The 18,540-nt window shown below is 39.0% G+C and overlaps 1 protein-coding gene across 2 annotated transcripts in view; it reads right to left on the bottom strand.

Moving 5' to 3' along the window:
* The window catches only part of LOC106052747 (uncharacterized), a 99,742-nt gene that overhangs the window by 62,572 nt on the left and 18,630 nt on the right, over window positions 1-18,540 (bottom strand). For both annotated transcript variants that reach the window (XM_056003903.1, XM_056003902.1), the window contains exons 2-11: window positions 17,382-17,531; window positions 14,331-14,504; window positions 9,189-9,299; window positions 6,775-6,897; window positions 6,561-6,668; window positions 5,536-5,664; window positions 5,231-5,325; window positions 3,384-3,553; window positions 1,641-1,740; window positions 245-446 (exon numbers count right to left, since the gene is read on the bottom strand). In XM_056003903.1, the coding sequence (XP_055859878.1) occupies window positions 245-446; window positions 1,641-1,740; window positions 3,384-3,553; window positions 5,231-5,325; window positions 5,536-5,664; window positions 6,561-6,668; window positions 6,775-6,897; window positions 9,189-9,299; window positions 14,331-14,504; window positions 17,382-17,436 (1,267 nt within the window). In that variant the 5' untranslated portion in view covers window positions 17,437-17,531. The remainder of the gene's footprint in view (window positions 1-244; window positions 447-1,640; window positions 1,741-3,383; window positions 3,554-5,230; window positions 5,326-5,535; window positions 5,665-6,560; window positions 6,669-6,774; window positions 6,898-9,188; window positions 9,300-14,330; window positions 14,505-17,381; window positions 17,532-18,540) is intronic.

Here is an 18,540-nt window from a genome sequence, read left to right as displayed (position 1 = left end):
GCCTTTTTATGCGCGGACACAAGGTGCCATCTAGGGGGAAGGGTCACGTGGATATCGGGGTGGCCGGTGTTTCCTAAAAAGGTATCCACTCCACTACATTTATTAAGTAGGACTTTTCTGTTTAATACATAGCCGTCTTCTTTTTTTGAAGATAACCACAGATTTTCTCAAACTTCACCATACTTCAGTGGAGCGTATCTTATCTTTCGTATTTTAATTCATCTTATCTTATCAGAAGTCTTACCCACGGGTTTGTCTGCGCAGATCAATGGCTGAATGTCAACGCGGCCCCTGGAAGTGAAGGCGTTGCTAAAGATGAGACTGGTCACTGGGAGCTTAGATTTCTCCACAATACGGCCAGAGTCCACGTCGGTGCTGGTTTGGTTCCCGTCACAGTTGCAAGCTGAGTCCGGCATTGTACACATGCCCAGTTCACCACAAGCACACTACAAGTAGAGAGACAATCCCTCATGTTATAGTGAACACAGGCACATCACTAACGTTGTAATGAACACAGGCACATCACTCATGTTGTAATGAATACACAGGCACATCACTAATGTTATAGTGAACACAGGCACATCACTAATGTTATAGTGAACACAGGCACATCACTAATGATATAATGAACACAGGCACATCACTAATGTTATAGTGAACACAGGTACATCACTAATGATATAATGAACACAGGCACATCACTAATGTTATAGTGAACACAGGCACATCACACATGATATAATGAACACAGGCACATCACTAATGATATAATGAACACAGGCACATCACTAATGTTATAATGAACACAGGCACATCACTAATGATATAATGAACACAGGCACATCACTAATGATATAATGAACACAGGCACATCACTAATGATAAAATGAACACAGACACATCACTAATGATATAATGAACAGAGGCACATCACTAATAATACATTAAACACAGACACCCCATTAATTTAATAATGAACACAGGCACATCACTAATATTATAGTGAACACAGACACACAACTAATGTTATAATGAACACTGACACATCACTCATGTTATAATGAACACCGACACATTACAATGACATAAAAATTTGTTTTGCTTGAAAACAGTAATATTCCTCTAGTGAGAGGCTCAACACAGTATTTTATCAATGTACACTCCTAAACCCTTATAACAGTAACAAGAGAAAGTCAAAAGGAATTTAAATCTCTAACTCAGATATACTCCATATACTATCTAGCTAGAAATAGTTTAGCCACAGAAAACTCCTCTCCCTTCTTCCCCCCCCCCAGCCAAAACCTTTAAAAAACTTATACAAAAAAAAAACGTGAAGGAGCCCCATTCTGTTGGGGACTCGGTCTAGAGCACCCCCCCCCCCAACCGTGACGACGGGCCTGCTCTACTAGTTTAATACTTCAACGACACATATAAAACTGTGGTAAGAAATACAACATCTTAACTAATAATAATAATAAGGTTTGTCTTCGAGTCCCAAGATTAACGAAGAATGCTGTATTCGCCGAGGCTACGCAGCCCCAGCTGTGACCTACATATTTTGCCACATCGAGCGCAGCTTTTCCGATGGCTCCCCTCCTTTAACGAAAATACTACTTCAGAGAGTAAGTATCTTGACTTACTTGGCCATTAAAAGTACTGCCCCAATTGTTGTAAATATTTCCATAAGCATCGGTCCACTGCATGCCGGGAAGGAGAGAGTATCTAGCACTGCACGTGAACCTGAGAAAATAGGTTTTATTTCATAATAATCAACTAAATAAACATTTCTGTATACAAAAAAGTGAAATATTGACAATTTTCACGATAAACAAAAAAAGGTCAAGGACACTGAATTGAACTTCAAAATTGCCAACTATACACAGACTACAAACAGAAGAGCGTATAAAATTTGATTCTGCAGTGCTAGAAAACACTGAACTCAAACCTTTGCTGCCTTGCAGCTATACCTAATCATGGTGACCATAGGGCAGTGTTTTTAGCACCCAGTGCTACACCCTGGCAGAGCCTGCGACGCCTCTGTCTCCGAACTGTATCGGCACTGCCGTTCTTTTAGATACATCAGCTGCGTGGAGATTGGGGAACTGATGTGTGGGCGACATCGTCTTGACCACAGCTTATGCCCAGGCATTCATCTCATTTCCATGAGATAATTAATCTCTAGTCGTTTCCCGACTGAAGGAAGCCATAGAGATTTGTCGCCATATATGAAAATCTTTAAAAAAAAAAAATTAAAAAAATTGCTAATAGAAAATGTTCTTTAGACTAGGATTGCTTTTGATGTTGTGATTGAGCTGGAGTTGAGTTGTAGTAATTGAGAGCTTAGATACAAATGATTTAAAGTGGGATCTGTGACTGATAGGTCAAAACCGCTTGACTACGGCTACGTCTTGGCCATCTAATAGTAAATGTGACACAGGCCAGTAATACAGTTTATCGTCGTGCTATATTGAAAGGCAAGGGATAGTACTGGCATGAACTTTGCACGTGAATAGCGCCCGTGTTATGGTCATCTGATGATAAGCCTGCGCAGACCGGAGACACAGTGTGCAGGAAAGCGGCAGTTCAAGACCGGAGAGCGTTGAGACAGGGACTATTAGTCAGCCATGAAGTCGGTCCTGGTGGAGTCCTCAAGTGTTATGTACGAGTCCAGGAAGAAATAGAGACATTAGAGTTCAGTACGGTAGTAGTAGTTTATTGTGTTGCCAGTTGTGTCATATTGGCTGTTTTAATTGACCATTATTAAAGTACCAGATTATTTGGAGCCTTGTTGTCAAGTTCTTGATGTGTTGATGTGTTGTGTTGTGTTTAGCAGTGTTTACAGAAGGCCTGATTTGGAGAGAATCGTAACAATATATATATTTATATTTGGGGGGGGGGGGGGGGATGACAAGTGACTTGGGCTGGGATTTGGATTTAAGTGAGGAGGATTCGCGCAACACGTCGACCTCACTCTCTCACCCTAAAGCCCATCCTTTTCCGGAAGCAAGATTTGGTCAAGACGTCCGGGGACCAGTTTGGATGACCAAAGACTTTCTGTGTGTCTTGTCCTGCTCTTGAGTGCTCCACAGCACTGTGCTGGTATTTGCCTTTCTGTCCGATTTGTTTAGTGACGTTACAGGCTATCTAATAAGAGGACTCGAGTTCACATCCCGACTCGAGCAGAGTTGTGTTTGCTGAGCGCTTAAAGACAGCACGGAAACCTTCATCCTCCCACTGGTCCGCAAAAGCGATAGGACCATAGCGCATTATAAGCATGAAAGATGCGTTATAAAAAAAGCAATAAAATATGATTAAATCATCCAATATATTCGTTTTATCAAAACCCCAACGCTCGTGTATCGCTAACGATCAAATTCACTCACGAAATGTCTTGATAACAGAAAACTGAAAGTTCTAGCAAAGGTTTGATGTCGGAAGGCTGTGGTTCATAAAGAATTGTCAAGTTTCCTGCAGTATCGGGTGTATTCATAGGGAAAGGGCCGGTGGCGGGGACTTTGGTGACGACATTTCCGTTCACTTTATCACAGATAACCTGGAGAAACAAAGAAAGGTAGATAAAGTGTTAACTTGAAACTAGTGGACAAATTTATGAAATATAGACTGTTTGATGGTAACATATGATATATAGACTAGCTCAAAACATATAAAATATAGACTGATAGCATGAAATATCGGCCAGTAGATTGCAGATGAAATAAAGACTGTTTGATAGCATGAAATATCGGCTAATATATTACATATAAAATATAGATTGTTTGATAGCATGAAAATCGGCTAGCAGATTGCATATGAAATATAGACTAATTGCGAACATGTAAATTACAAACAAGAGAATGTCATATGAACTACAAATTAGTTGATGTCATATGAACTATAAACTTATCTATGACATATGAACACAATGTAATACAAATGAAATAAAACTAGCTGATAAAAACTGACATATTTACTAATTGATAACATGAAATATAGACTAATTGAGAACAGATGAATTAAAAATAGTAATTTATTTTGTTGTGGATATTCCTTCAGATTCGAAGATAATAACATCCTAGCCCAAACCTCTCGCAGGACGACGGGAGCGGAAGCAGGCAGGGTCCGAACCCGGGACCATCGAGACAACCAAACGACAGTCCAGAGGCGCATCCCACTCGACCAGATAGTTTCACAGCTAATATTTTACGACTTTAACAATTAAATTTGTCTACATATAATAAAATTATGAGTGAGTTTGGTTTCTTATAGTTATTATGTTTTTTGTTTGGTGTAATGCACAAATTGTAAGACACATTTCCATACGGACAATAAAGATTATTATTATTATTATTATTAAGACTACGCATTCGGAATACAGCAGTGCTGTAGTGGGAACTTTATTTCATTATTAGATGTGGGTACGGGAACAAGACCAAGATGTCTGTGTGATGTAGTCACTCAGTGAATAACTCTGTATTGTTGCGTCTGTTTTGTTGTCTGTTTCTCTTTAGTAAATTCTCATCTTTTATAGTATAAAACTATTAGGGTAGGTGTATTTTTATGACACAATACAAAGTTGGATCAGTAAATTAATCTTAGTGTTCGTCTTAAATATTTACATTAAAGTAAAAAGCAAAGCAACCCTTTCGTACATTGCGATCCATAGTGCAGTTGATGTAAAGGTAATCTGTTGCTATGACCTACTTTTATTGATTGTGGCATGTAGCCAGCACAACGACCTACCGCCTTTACTTTCCCCAATTTAAGTCAAGTATTGATTCAAGTTAATTTCCCTTTTTTTTTCACTTAGATTCGAACCCTGGATCACTCAGTTCGGAAGCCAAGTTGTGCCACTCGCCACTATTCCCAGTGTTTGATCAAGCGCTTCCAACATCCCGGCCATGGAGCCTCACTAAATAAATGAAGATTCGGTTTAAAAATATTCACAAAGGGAAACTGCGTCAATAGACTATGTCAAAGGTCACTAAGTCACTAAGGCATCAAAGACTTGGAGTTTAAATTTCTTCACTCACGGGCAGTACACCAGATTGACCAGTGAGGCAACCTAAGCTTTGATTTCAACCAATTGGATGCCCGAAAGCCCACGTCCTTGGCTTATAAACCAGTTGTGATTATCTTTTGATTAATTTAGTTGACTAATAACAAAAACATATGCACTTTTTATCAAGTAAGCCTGAGCATGAATATTTAAAGGTAAACGTTGAGTACTTACAGTGAAAGCGTTGGCAGGTCCAGTGAAGTCTGGGTCAATCCTATATTTATTACCATTGACAAAGTTCGAGATTTCTTTACAATTCTTGGGCAAAGCTAAAAAAATAATTTAATATCATCTATCTATCTATCTATCTATCTATCTATCTATCTATCTATCTATCTATCTGTCTGTCTGTCTGTCTGTCTGTCTGTCTGTCTGTCCGTCTGTCTGTCTATCTATCTATCTATCTATAAGTATCTGTAAGTATGCATACTTTCTATACTATATAAGCAGTGTACTATCGTCCCCTGATTGTAACTTACCAGTACAATTAGACACTCCGTTCCCAACATAACCATTTTTACACTCACACTTGAAACTACCCACTGTGTTGATACAGTTGGCATTAGCATTACAATTGTTCAATGTTTTGTTGGCACACTCGTTAATGTCTGGGATAAAAAAAAAAACGTTGAATTAACATTTGTATACATCAGAATATACATACTACATACATATATATATATATATATAGATATAGATATAGATATATATAGATATATAAATGGAGAATATTATAGTTGTAGGTATGCTACTCTACTGGAACCACACTTTCAGGAAAGACACTTTCACAGCGTTGGGACATTCAATGCTGAGATTTCCTCTTAAAGATATTCAATTATCTATACACCTTATACTGAAGTCTAGTGGCGCGGAGTCTATTGTACTCACGATCTTTGCAAAGAGGTCCAATGGCTTAAGCGTCATGGTAGAAAATCCCATGGTACTAATTGACTTTGAAGGCAGGGCCTTTAAGTTTGTGTACTTATCGAGATGTTTATTTTAATGAGAAGTTCCCTTTAAATTACAGCTTTGTGTGCACAATACTTGTTTCACATCAAATTAACATCAACTTAACATATGAACGTTTAAAATATAAACGCCCCAAATTTACTTTACACTTAGCAGTAAATATTTATTACACGGCTTCGACTTCAGGGAAGTTCAAGCTAGGAGCCAGTCTAAAATATATACACACAAATAAACAAATCTATTTAAAACAAATATCTGGAGTATGATTAACCCATTCTCTCCATTATTATTTTCCATGATCCGACAAAATTATTCATTTTGTTCATTTACAGTTCACTTCCATGTTATAATTTAACGTTTATAACTTTGTTATTAGAAAATATTTTATTTCGTATAGAATTGTAGGGGAATTTTTATATAACACAAATTAATTTATAAAAAAACAAAAAAATAATTTAATGGGGTCTAATCAACGATGGTATCGTCAAACAGGACAGAAAGAGTTAACAATGTAGTTATAAATCTTGGCTATTACCAGTGCACTGCCTGCCGTCTCCTTGATAACCCTTGATACAGACGCAAGCGTTAACGTCGTTGCAGATGGCTCTCGGGGCGTCACAGTCGTTGTTGCTGCCACATTTGACTGGAGAGTTAGAATGAGGTAAGTTACGGTAGAAAGCAAAGTACTTACTTTAGTAATACTTATACGGAGAAATGTATCAGCGAAATACTCACTATGCTATACTTACAAGAACACGTGAAACCATCTCCGACGTAATGTCTGTTGGCGTCACAGATGCACTTGAAACTTCCAGGCGAGTTAGAACATAGAGCGTTAGGGTCACACAGTGGGCTGGGACATTCGTTAATGTCTGGGGATAGAAAAATCTTCATTAATGTCTGGGGGGTAGTGAAATCTTCATTATAGTCTGGGGGTAGAGAAATCTTCATTAATGTCTGGGGATAGAGAAATCTTCATTAATGTCTGGGGGTAGAGAAATTTTCATTAATGTCTGGGGGTAGAGAAATCTTTATTAATGTCTGGGGGTAGAAAAATCTTCATTAATGTCTGGGGGTAGAGAAATCTTCATTAATGTCTGGGGGTAGAGAAATCTTTATTAATGTCTGGGGGTAGAGAAATCTTCATTAATGTCTAGGGGTAGAGAAATTTTTATTAATGTCTGGGGGTAGAGAAATCTTCATTAATGTCTGGGGGTAGAGAAATCTTTATTAATGTCTGGGGGTAGAGAAATCTTCATTAATGTCTAGGGGTAGAGAAATTTTTATTAATGTCTGGGGGTAGAGAAATTTTCATTAATGTCTGGGGGTAGAGAAATCTTCATTAATGTATGGGGGTAGAGAAATCTTCATTAATGTCTGGGGGTAGAGAAATCTTCATTAATGTCTGGGGGTAGAGAAATCTTCATTAATGTCTGGGGGTAGAGAAATCTTCATTAATGTCTGGGGGTAGACAGATTCACATTAATGTCTTGGGGTAGACAGATTCACATTAATGTCTGGGGGGTAAACAGATTCACATCAATGTCTGGGGGTAGAGAAATCTTCACTAATGTCTGGGGGTAGACAGATTCCCATTAATGTCTGGGGGTAGACAGATTCACATGAATGTCTGGGGGTAGACAGATTCACATTTATGTCTGGAGGTAGACAGATTCACATTAATGTCTGGGGGTAGACAGTTTCACATGAATGTCTGGGGGTAGACAGTTTCACATGAATGTCTGGGGGTAGACAGTTTCACATTAATGTCTGGGGGTAGACAGATTCACATGAATGTCTGGGGGTAGACAGTTTCACATTAATGTCTGGGGGTAGACAGTTTCACATTAATGTCTGGGGGTAGACAGATTCACATTAATGTCTGGGGGTAGACAGATTCACATTAATGTCTGGGGGGTAGACAGATTCACATTAATGTCTGGGGGGGGGGTAGACAGATTCACATTAATGTCTGGGGGTAGACAGATTCACATTAATGTCTGGGGGTAGACAGTTTCACATTAAAGTCTGGGGGTAGAGAAATCTTCATTAATGGTTGGGAGTAGACAAATCTTCATTAATGTGAAATTGGCTAACGCCAAGAAGAAAAATCCCCCAAAATATTCAAGCATAGCATTCGACAGACACATTTTAACATCTCCTTCATCTTTGCTAGAGTTTCTTTTACAGAAAAAAATGTAATTGCATCATCATCTTCAGAAATCACAATGGCCACTTATTTACTTTCCAATTCTACATAATTGCCATTAATTACATGTGGGATTTCAATAATATTTTATGCCTGAAGAATGCTGTCATTTGTTCAACAGTGACTATTGGTTGACATCCTTTTAAGGTTCTAGCAACAAATTCAATAGATTCGATTAAAAACATTTTTTAAAATCAAAACAGTCTTCGTATACAAACATGCAGATGGTAAACATCTGAAAGTAAGATTTCACGTTTTCCTTGTGATATTAAGAAAGATAGAACGTTTTAACTCTTTCTCTCCTTAATTATTTACCACATTCTGGTGGAATCAACGCTGGTATCGTCAGTTAGGAGAGAAAGAGTTAAACATAGTAATAGAACTTCATTAAAAAATTTCAAATATGTTTAGTCGAAATGAGAAAAATATAAAGATCTATTTATTAATTATGAATAAAAAGTTCTAATAGTTAGCCACTTGTCGTTTATTTTTTTAAATTGTCAGTTATTCCCAAAGTGCATTTTTTACTTGGGTGTCACCCTCTTAACGGGTGTCACCCGGTGCGGACCTCACCCCTCGCAACCCCCTAGTGACGCCACTGCTTTTAGATATTAGCATTTTTTTAAATTAGTAAGTAAATTTTTATAAAAGCTTTTGAAAAAGTTTACAGTAATCCACAAAATTTCTGCCCCAGGGCCTCTACATACTTGAATTCGGCCCTGTTTGCTGGCTTTCGATTGTGTTAACTATTGCTAAATATTTTTTTTAATAAATGATGAATTGACAACTTTGTTATTGCAAATTCAACTAAACTATGATGGCTTTCTTGTTAAATAATACTTAGGTTAATTTCAGTTTTGCTATGTAGAACGAGGCAGCTTAGGGAGTGTCTATCGTTACGGAAACGTTTTTAAAAATGTCTTTATTTTACTCTGAATGTATAACTCACTGTACCTATGCAAGTGAATCCATCCCCTTGAAAGCCTTTGTTACACACACACTTGTGTTCTGAGGTACAGTTGGCATACTGTGGACAATCGTTGATGTTGGCACACGTTTTGAAAGCTGCAGACGAAAAGACAAATACAATTGCAACTGTACTAGCAACTATTTCAATCATACGTATTAGAAGAAATATGACCCGTGACTGCGTGTAATAATGTAATAATTTTGATTTTATAATCGTAAGGGATTTACTATTCCGATTATACTAATCTACTTTCTTGAAATCATGACCTTTAAATTATATAAATTAACGTCCATATCATGGTCAACAAAATGTGCATAGAATTATTTCTGATGCTCCACTTTACAGATAACAGTAACAACATAATTTACATTTATACGACACTGTAACGAAAATAATGTCGGACCAAGACGCTTCAGGAACATAGCATGCGTAAAACAAAATGTACAAAATCTAAGCAAGTTTTGAACAGGTAGTTTTTTCATGTTCTTCTTGAATATAGTGAAGTGGCTTCGGGAGTCAATCTGGGGGGATAATCAGGAGCTGGCGATCCTACGTTAGTTAGCAGCACCCAGTGCTTCACCCTGGCAGAACCTTCGACGCCCCAAACTGTATCGGCGCTGCCGTTCCTTTGGATACTTCATCTGCGTGGAGAGGGGGGAACTGATGTGTGGGCGACATCTTCCGACCACAGCTAATGCTCAGGCATTCATCTCATTTCCATGAGATGATCCATTGTCGCTTCTTCGCGACTGAAGGAGCCCATCTGAGCTCATTCGAGAGACGGTTGAACATTTTTGGTAAGATTTCACTTGGGAGTTTCCATTCTAAAATTTCAGACTTGTTCCTATCGGATCCAGATTTCATATAAGGCATTTATTGTTCTAGAGCTATGAACTTAAGGTTAATATACTGTTATAACCCTATTCGCAACGCAAAAGGGTTAACTGTGTGTAATCAGCTGACATATTTGACACAGGCCAGTAATACAGTTTATTGTGCTATATTAAAAGGCAAGGGACAGTACTGGCATGAACTTAGCACGTGAATAGTGCCCATGTTATGGTCATCTGATCATAAGCCTGCGCAGACCAGAGACACAGTGTGTAGGAAAGCTGCAGTTCAAGACCGGAGAGCGTTGAGACCAGGATTGTCAGCCATGAAGGTGGTCCTGGTGCAGTCCTCCAGTGAAACGTACGAGTCCAGGAAGAGACAGTAGAGTTTATGAGTTTAGTACAGTGATGTCCAGTCTAACTTTGTAGTAGTTGATTGTGTTGCCAATTTTGTCGCATTGGCTGTTTGATTTGACCATTATTAAAGTACCAGATTATTTGGAGCTCTTGTTGTCTTGTTGTGTGTTTAGCAGTGTTTACAGAAGGCCTGATTAGGGAGAGAATCGTAACAATACATTTAAAGTGTTGAATTCTTTTAAACATTAAAATAAACATGAATCTAAAAATATATTATAGAAACTCTGAGGCGCTGCTAGTAAGAATATGGGCAAAAAAAGAAAAAAACCTAAAACATACTTAAAACATACTTAAAACATACTTAAAACATACTTAAAAGTATCAATTATTTTGGATCTATTACAAATTTAATTACATGAATGATCCAAGCTAGTTATATAAATTTAGAAATTTCTAAATTTATATAATTAAAATTTAGAAAGCCTTCACAATAGAAGACTCACAAGTAAAGTAGCAATTATACATAAAACACTAAACCATAATCTTCAAATACAAAAACAAAATTTAATAAAATACTCTGAAAGACACAAAGATGAAGGCACATTCCTCGTCCCATATGCTAGGACAAATTTGTACAAATACTACTTCTTCCCTAGTGCTATTAGAGCATGGAACGGGTTGCCTGAGCTAGCCAGGAAAACCAGTGACTTGGCAGAATTTAAGTCATTGGTTAATATGCATGACTAAATGCATGACGCGTAGGACGTAATCATCTTCTTTTTTGAAGTAACGTCTGTATTATATAAGATAAGATAAGATATAAGCTTTTTAAACAAATATTTTTTAAAATAGATTTTCATGTTTTTTTCATCTTTATATCTCTTTAAGCAGTGGTCCTAAGGGAAGAAAAACAAAATACAAAAAAAGACTTTCGTTTCGTTACCCAATTAAAAGATTTATTTGTATGCAGCACTTTTTCAAATGTTTGACCGCTAATGGTGAAAGAAAATATTTTTAAAGTCTTTGTGTTGGCGACATCTGGCTCTGGTAGCCACGTTAAACACTGCACTCTAAATGCGCACTCTTCCTTAATCTTCTGACACCATGTTTTAACATGTGTTTGTATATTTGATAACAGAGGTGCCACCCAGAAGCGCTGCATGAAGATCAAATCCGACGCTGATTTGCCCTCAATGAAATCGAGAAAAGCAGCTGGCAGCGGGTGGTTTCTGAAAGAGAGCTAGAGAGCCCTTACTAAGGTCTTGGGACAATTAGTTTAGACCAGTGATTCCCAAATATTTTTTCTTAACGGAACACTTTGCACTTTCGGAGTATTTCGCGGAACACTTTGCTTATTTTTTTTTTAGAGAAGCTAATCACTATATGGCATACTAGTTCATTATTCCAGTAGTTCGTGGAACACCGATTCAGTTTGGGAAACACTGGATTAGACTGATAGAATGGACCTTGCCGAAAACAGGGGTCGAGAGGCCAAGTGCGCTTGAACTTGGCTTGGCTTGGCTACCTATGAAGGGGGCTCGAGGTTCGACACCCGACTCGGGCAGAGTTGTATTTACTGAGCGCCTGAAGGCAGCACGGAAAACCAACTCCTAGATACCCCCTCCTAGAAACCCCCTCCCCCCACTGGTCCACAAATGACTTTGTCTGCATTACATTTGGCAAAATATTCAGGTTGCATATCTAATCATGTGAAATACTGCACTTAACCTTAAGCTTCGTAATCTAATGATAATAATAATGATAATAATAATTTTATTTATAAAGCGCTGTTAACAAACAAAATGTAGGCTCAAGGCGCTGTGATAACATTACAAACATAAACACGAGAGCTAAAATGACAAACTAATCTAAAAGAGTTTTAAACAATAGGTCGTAATGTTCTTCTTGAAAGTAGTATAGCGTGTTGTCTGTCTGAGATCAATGGGGAGTGAGTTCCAAACCTTTGGTCCGTGAACTGAAAAAGCCCGCAGACCGTAGCTTTTGAGGGAGAAACGTGACACCACTAGAAGCGTTGAGTCCATTGAGCGCAGGGCTCTCTGGGGGACATTCAGTTTCGCTAAGGTACAAGGGCATTTATTTATTACAGATACACTCAAGACAAAGTGTGGCCACCTTGTAGTCGATTTTCGCTTTCACAGGAAGCCAATGGAGTGTATGCAAGACAGTAGTACAGTAGTAGCAGAATCTTGTTTTGTTTTTCTAAGTACTATTCGTGCGGCATTGTTCTGAATACGTTGCAGTTTAGCTATTTCGTCATCAGGTATACCTGCTAGCACGGCGTTGCAGTAGTCAAGGCGGGAGAGTATGAATGCCACAGCTAGCGTTCTTGTTGACTCCGTTGTTAAATATGGTCGGATCTGGCCTAATCTGCGTAGCTGCAGATAAAGACCCTTGCAGAGCTGACTTATGTGTGGGTCGAAAGATAGTGTTGAGTCGAAGAAAACTCCCAAGATTCCGAACTACATGAAACTTGACCGTACCTGTACATGTAATTTTGATAACATGTCTTAAAAATGTATATGCTTGTAGGTTTGTTATAGTTCAGCGTCCGAGTGCTAACGAGGAGGATCCTGAGAGGAAAACGAAGAATTTGCAGACCGAGAAAGCGATGAGAAGACAACATCAAAGAATAGAAAGAGGTTCTATCCTAGGCAAAATACAGAGAGAAATGGAGAAAGACGCTCGACAAATCGTGTGTGGTGCCTCAACGGTCCAACAGACTTAGGGAAATGTGAGGGTGATGCTATGCAGCTATAGTTACGACTCGTCTGATAAGCTTCATAAAGACCTGAGAAAATTAGGACATTGGTTTAATGCCATAAAAGATATTTCGATTTGACTAAAAAAGTTCATCACTAAACATGAAAATGCGTCATTTTTTTTTCTTCAAATGATAAACTGTCTCTACGTAACATATAAGACTAACAAAGAGAGAAAGCGAGAGAGACAGAGAGAGAAAGAAAGAGTGATAGAGAGTAAGAGAGAAAGAGAGAGAGAGAGGGGGGGGGGGAAAGTGAGAGAGAGAGAGAGAGAGTGAGAGAGAGAGAAAGTGAGAGAGAAAGTGAGAGAGAGAGAAAGTGAGAGAGAGAAAGTGAGAGAGAGAAAGTGAGAGAGAGAAAGTGAAAGAGAAAGAACGTGTGAGAGAGAGAGAGAGAAAAAGAGAAAAAAGGACAAAGTTTTGATGTTCGAAATTAATGTCACGCCTGAATGCACCTTGTCCAGTCAACTACTTAAAGTAGGTCAACTAGAAAGTAAACATCACGTTCTGCGTAAACAAATACGCTGGTCAGATAGAGATTGACAGAGATATAGAGCGTGAAAGAAAGAGAGAGTGAAAGAGAGAGAGAGAGTAGAAGAGTGAAAGAGAGAGGGAGAGAGTGAAAGAGAGAGGGAGAGAGTGAAAGAGAGAGAGAGTAGGAGAGTGAAAGAGAGAGAGAGTAGAAGAGTGAAAGAGAGAGGGAGTAGAAGAGTGAAAGAGAGAGGGAGAGAGTGAAAGAGAGAGGGAGAGAGTGAAAGAGAGAAAGAGAGAGAGAGTGAAAGAGAGAGAGGGAGAGAGTGAAAGAGAGAGGGAGAGAGTGAAAGAGAGAGAGTGAAAGAGAGAGAGTAGAAGAGTGAAAGAGAGAGGGAGTAGAAGAGTGAAAGAGAGAGTAGAAGAGTGAGAGAGAGGGAGAGAGTGAAAGAGAGAGGGAGAGAGTGAAAGAGAGAAAGAGAGAGAGTGAAAGAGAGAGAGGGAGAGAGTGAAAGAGAGAGTGAGAGAGTGAAAGAGAGAGAGTAGAAGAGTGAAAGAGAGAGGGAGAGAGTGAAAGAGAGAAGGAGAGAGTGAAAGAGAGAGGGAAAGAGTGAAAGAGAGAGGGAGAGAGTGAAAGAGAGAGGGAGAGAGTGAAAGAGAGTGAAAGAGATACTAGATAAAATACTTACAATACTTGCAACCCGTTCCTCCTACTTCGGTTTTGAACCCGTCTCCTGTAGCGTTGGCCTGACACTGACACGTGTACTGTTGTGTCTCTGGGGCGTCAACGCAGTTGGCGTTGGGGTCACAATATAAGTATGCACTGGCACTGCAATTTCCATCTCTGTATCCGGTGCTGATGGCTGGGGAGATTAGTACACAGAATTAGATTCTAATCTTCCGATCTTGTCTAGTTAATGACATTAATGAGTTCTGACAAAAACGTTCATATAATTAAAAAACGCAACTCAAGAAAACATTAAGAAACTGGAACAGACACAAAATAGAGCAGTGAGATTCATAACAAACGAATATCCACATTTCACTAGAGTAACACCTTTAGTTAAATCAATAAATTTAGAAAGCCTTCAGGATAGAAGACTTAAAAGTAAAGTAGCAATTATACATAAAACACTAAACCATAATCTTCAAATACAAAAACCAAATTTAATAAAATACTCAGAAAGACACAAAGATAAAGGCAAATTCCTCGTCCCATATGCTAGGACAAATTTGTACAAATACGCCTTCTTCCTAAGTGCTATTAGAGCATGGAATGGTTTGCCTGAGCTAGCCAGGAAAACCAGTGACGTGGCAGAATTTAGACCATTGGATAATATGCAAGACTGAATGCTTGACGCGTAGGACGTAATCATCTTCCTTTTCTGAAGTAACGTCTGTATTACATAAGATAAGATAAAGCAAACTATGGATCATCCTTTACTAAAGTAATAGACGTCTAGTATACCTTATATTTAGTTATATGTCTAAAATACTAGATACGTTTAAATCTAGTCTGGGTGAAGTTAAAAAGAATAAAACGAATCGAACTCAGATCACGTAGAAACTTGATTTGTAAGTTTCCGATGAAGATTATTACCTCCTAGCCTAAACCTCATGCAGGGTCACATAAGGGGGGGGGGGAGACAGCTGGCAGGGTTCGAACCGGGACGAGAGCATTGGGCGCATACGAAACGACAAGGCAGCCGTCCCTGCTGTTGTTTGATTAGAAGGGGCGGGGGCGTGGAAAAAAAGGGGGGGGGGGGAATTTGGGCTTCTTGAAAGAGTCACGTGGCAGCAATGCCTCTCTACCTCTTGAGAGAGTCACGTGGCAGCAATACCTCTCTACCTCTTGAGAGAGTCACGTGGCAGCAATACCTCTCTACCTCTTGAGAGAGTCACGTGGCAGCAATACCTCTCTACCTCTTGAGAGAGTCACGTGGCAGCAATACCTCTCTACCTCTTGAGAGAGTCACGTGGCAGCAATACCTCTCTACCTCTTGAGAGAGTCACGTATCAGCAATACCTCTCTACCTCTTGAGAGAGTCACGTATCAGCAATACCTCTCTACCTCTTGAGAGAGTCACGTGGCAGCAATACCTCTCTACCTCTTGAGAGAGTCACGTAGCAGCAATACCTCTCTACCTCTTGAGAGAGTCACGTAGCAGCAATACCTCTCTACCTCTTGAGAGAGTCACGTAGCAGCAATACCTCTCTACCTCTTGAGAGAGTCACGTAGCAGCAATACCTCTCTACCTCTTGAGAGAGTCACGTAGCAGCAATACCTCTCTACCTCTTGAGAGAGTCACGTGGCAGCAATACCTCTCTATCTCTTGAGAGAGTCACGTGGCAGCAATACCTCTCTACCTCTTGAGAGAGTCACGTAGCAGCAATACCTCTCTACCTCTTGAGAGAGTCACGTGGCAGCAATACCTCTCTACCTCTTGAGAGAGTCACGTAGCAGCAATACCTCTCTACCTCTTGAGAGAGTCACGTGGCAGCAATACCTCTCTACCTCTTGAGAGAGTCATGTAGCAGCAATACCTCTCTACCTCTTGAGAGAGTCACGTAGCAGCAATACCTCTCTACCTCTTTTCCATAGTCCTCCTATTCCACTTTCCAATATCTTTTCTTTGCTGCTCCTAAAGAAATAAAAATAAGGCTTGTCTTCGAGTCCGAAGATTAAATAGGAATGCAGCAACCCCAGCTGTGACCTACATATTTTGCCACATCCAGGGCAAGCATAACCATTGTCCGCCGGTGGTCGATTTAGAGTTTCTTTTCGTCGTCTGCGTCTGTCCTCGGCAGCGGATTTTCTTTTTGGTCTCAAATCTGTATCCCGCGGCCTTTGTGAGTGACCTCCATCTGCTTCTAACTTATATCACTTATTAACATTATGCAAATCGATCAGGTCAGCATAGCCTTCACATTCGACTCACCGAATCTTTAAATCAGTAAGCGTCAATAAAATGTCCATACGTTTATAGAATATCTTCATGCATTGGCAGAATTTAAGTCATTGGTTAACATGCATGACTAGATGCATGACGCGTCGGACGTTATCATCTTCTATTTTGAAGTAACGTCTGTATTACATAAGATAAGATATTCTAATTTCAAAAGATAAATTGTCCAGAATTTGTTCTACGGAAGCGCCTGTTTCAAAAACTAGTCAAATAAGGAAATAATCTTATTATCTTATCTTTTCTTATCTTATCCTATCTATTACAGACGTTACTTCAAAAAAGAAGATAATTATGTCCTACAATTCCTCTTATTAGCTTGTAAATTTATAGTGGAATGTGTGACCGAGAGGCTACGTACGCTTGAGCTTGGATTGGCTACCTATCAAGAGGGCTCTAGGTTCGACACCCGACTCGAGCAGAATTGTGTTTACTTTGCGCCTAAAGGTAGCATGGAAAACTTTCTCCTGGATACTATATACACTCACTAGTCAACAGAAGAGAATGGGCCATAACGCTCTGAACATAAGCATGATAAGTTGCGCTATATTAGTATATAGGCCTAAAAGCTATCTAAACAAAAAATTGGCATGGTAAAATCCTGAATGGAGATGGATCTCGAAAACGGCTCGGTAAAAGATGGACATTATCATCAACATTATTAAACTCCATTTTAGTGAGGGCTTAAAGGGGGACATCACTACATCGCGTAATGTTCTGATATTTTTACCTCATTATTCCCCTTTACGTTTTGACTACAGACAATTAAACACTTACCGGCCTGTTGACTTAATGTCACCAAACCTGCCACTATAATGGCCGTCAGGATCATCTTGGTGACGTTACCGTACACTGTTTCCGATCGAGTCCTAGAATCAGTTTATCTTTAGCCAAGGTCAATATATAAAAAGAAGTGTCAGCCTAGGTCTGGAAAATATGGAAACAAAAAAGTTATAAAACTCTTATAAAATTTATAAAACTTTTTTCGTATACATTTACAGACTTTCATAAAAAAAAAGTTGTGCGCATTTATATAGCATAAATATATTCGTTTCATTGTTTTTTTTCTGGCTGATTCAAGCAACCCGTTCCATACTCTAATGGCACTAAGAATGAAAGAGCACTTATATGAATTTAAGAATGTTTTTGTTTTGGTGACTACAAAGATTTTAATGATGTTATTATCATGCGATCGCCTTGCATGGTTATTTAGTCGTACTGTATTTTAAACTAAAGCTTCGATACTATTTATTATTGGATTTAAAATATTGCGTTGGCTACTCTGGTTTAAGGAGTTTTATTTATTGATTAGCTATTACGACGTTTAGGTATTATTGATTTGACTTTAGGACATCTATGTTTCGATATACTATAACAAATTATTAAAATTTTCTTCTTCTTCTTCGTTCTCATTTCACATGTCGGAGGGTTTAGATCAGTAATCCTATATCTGAGATGAACTGCGCAGTGGTTTCCAGATCAGGCAGTTCAGATCAGTAATCCTATATCTGAGATGAACCGCGCAGTGGTTTCCAGATCAGGCAGTTCAGATCAGTAATCCTATATCTGAGATGAACTGCGCAGTGGTTTCCAAATCAGGCAATTAAGATCAGTAATCCTATATCTGAGATGAACCGCGCAGTGGTTTCCAGATCAGGCAGTTCAGATCAGTAATCCTATATCTGAGATGAACTGCGCAGTGGTTTCCAAATCAGGCAATTAAGATCAGTAATCCTATATCTGAGATGAACCGCGCAGTGGTTTCCAGATAAGGCAGTTCAGATCAGTAATCCTATATCTGAGATGAACTGCGCAGTGGTTTCCAGATCAGGCAGTTCAGATCAGTAATCCTATATCTGAGATGAACCGCGCAGTGGTTTCCAGATAAGGCAGTTCAGACCAGTAATCCTTTATCTGAGATGAACTGCGCAGTGGT

This window comes from Biomphalaria glabrata, chromosome 11 (assembly GCF_947242115.1).
Source record: "Biomphalaria glabrata chromosome 11, xgBioGlab47.1, whole genome shotgun sequence".
NCBI lineage: Eukaryota > Metazoa > Mollusca > Gastropoda > Planorbidae > Biomphalaria > Biomphalaria glabrata.
Note: the sequence above shows the minus strand (reverse complement) of the source record. Positions and strands in the feature narration are given on the sequence as shown.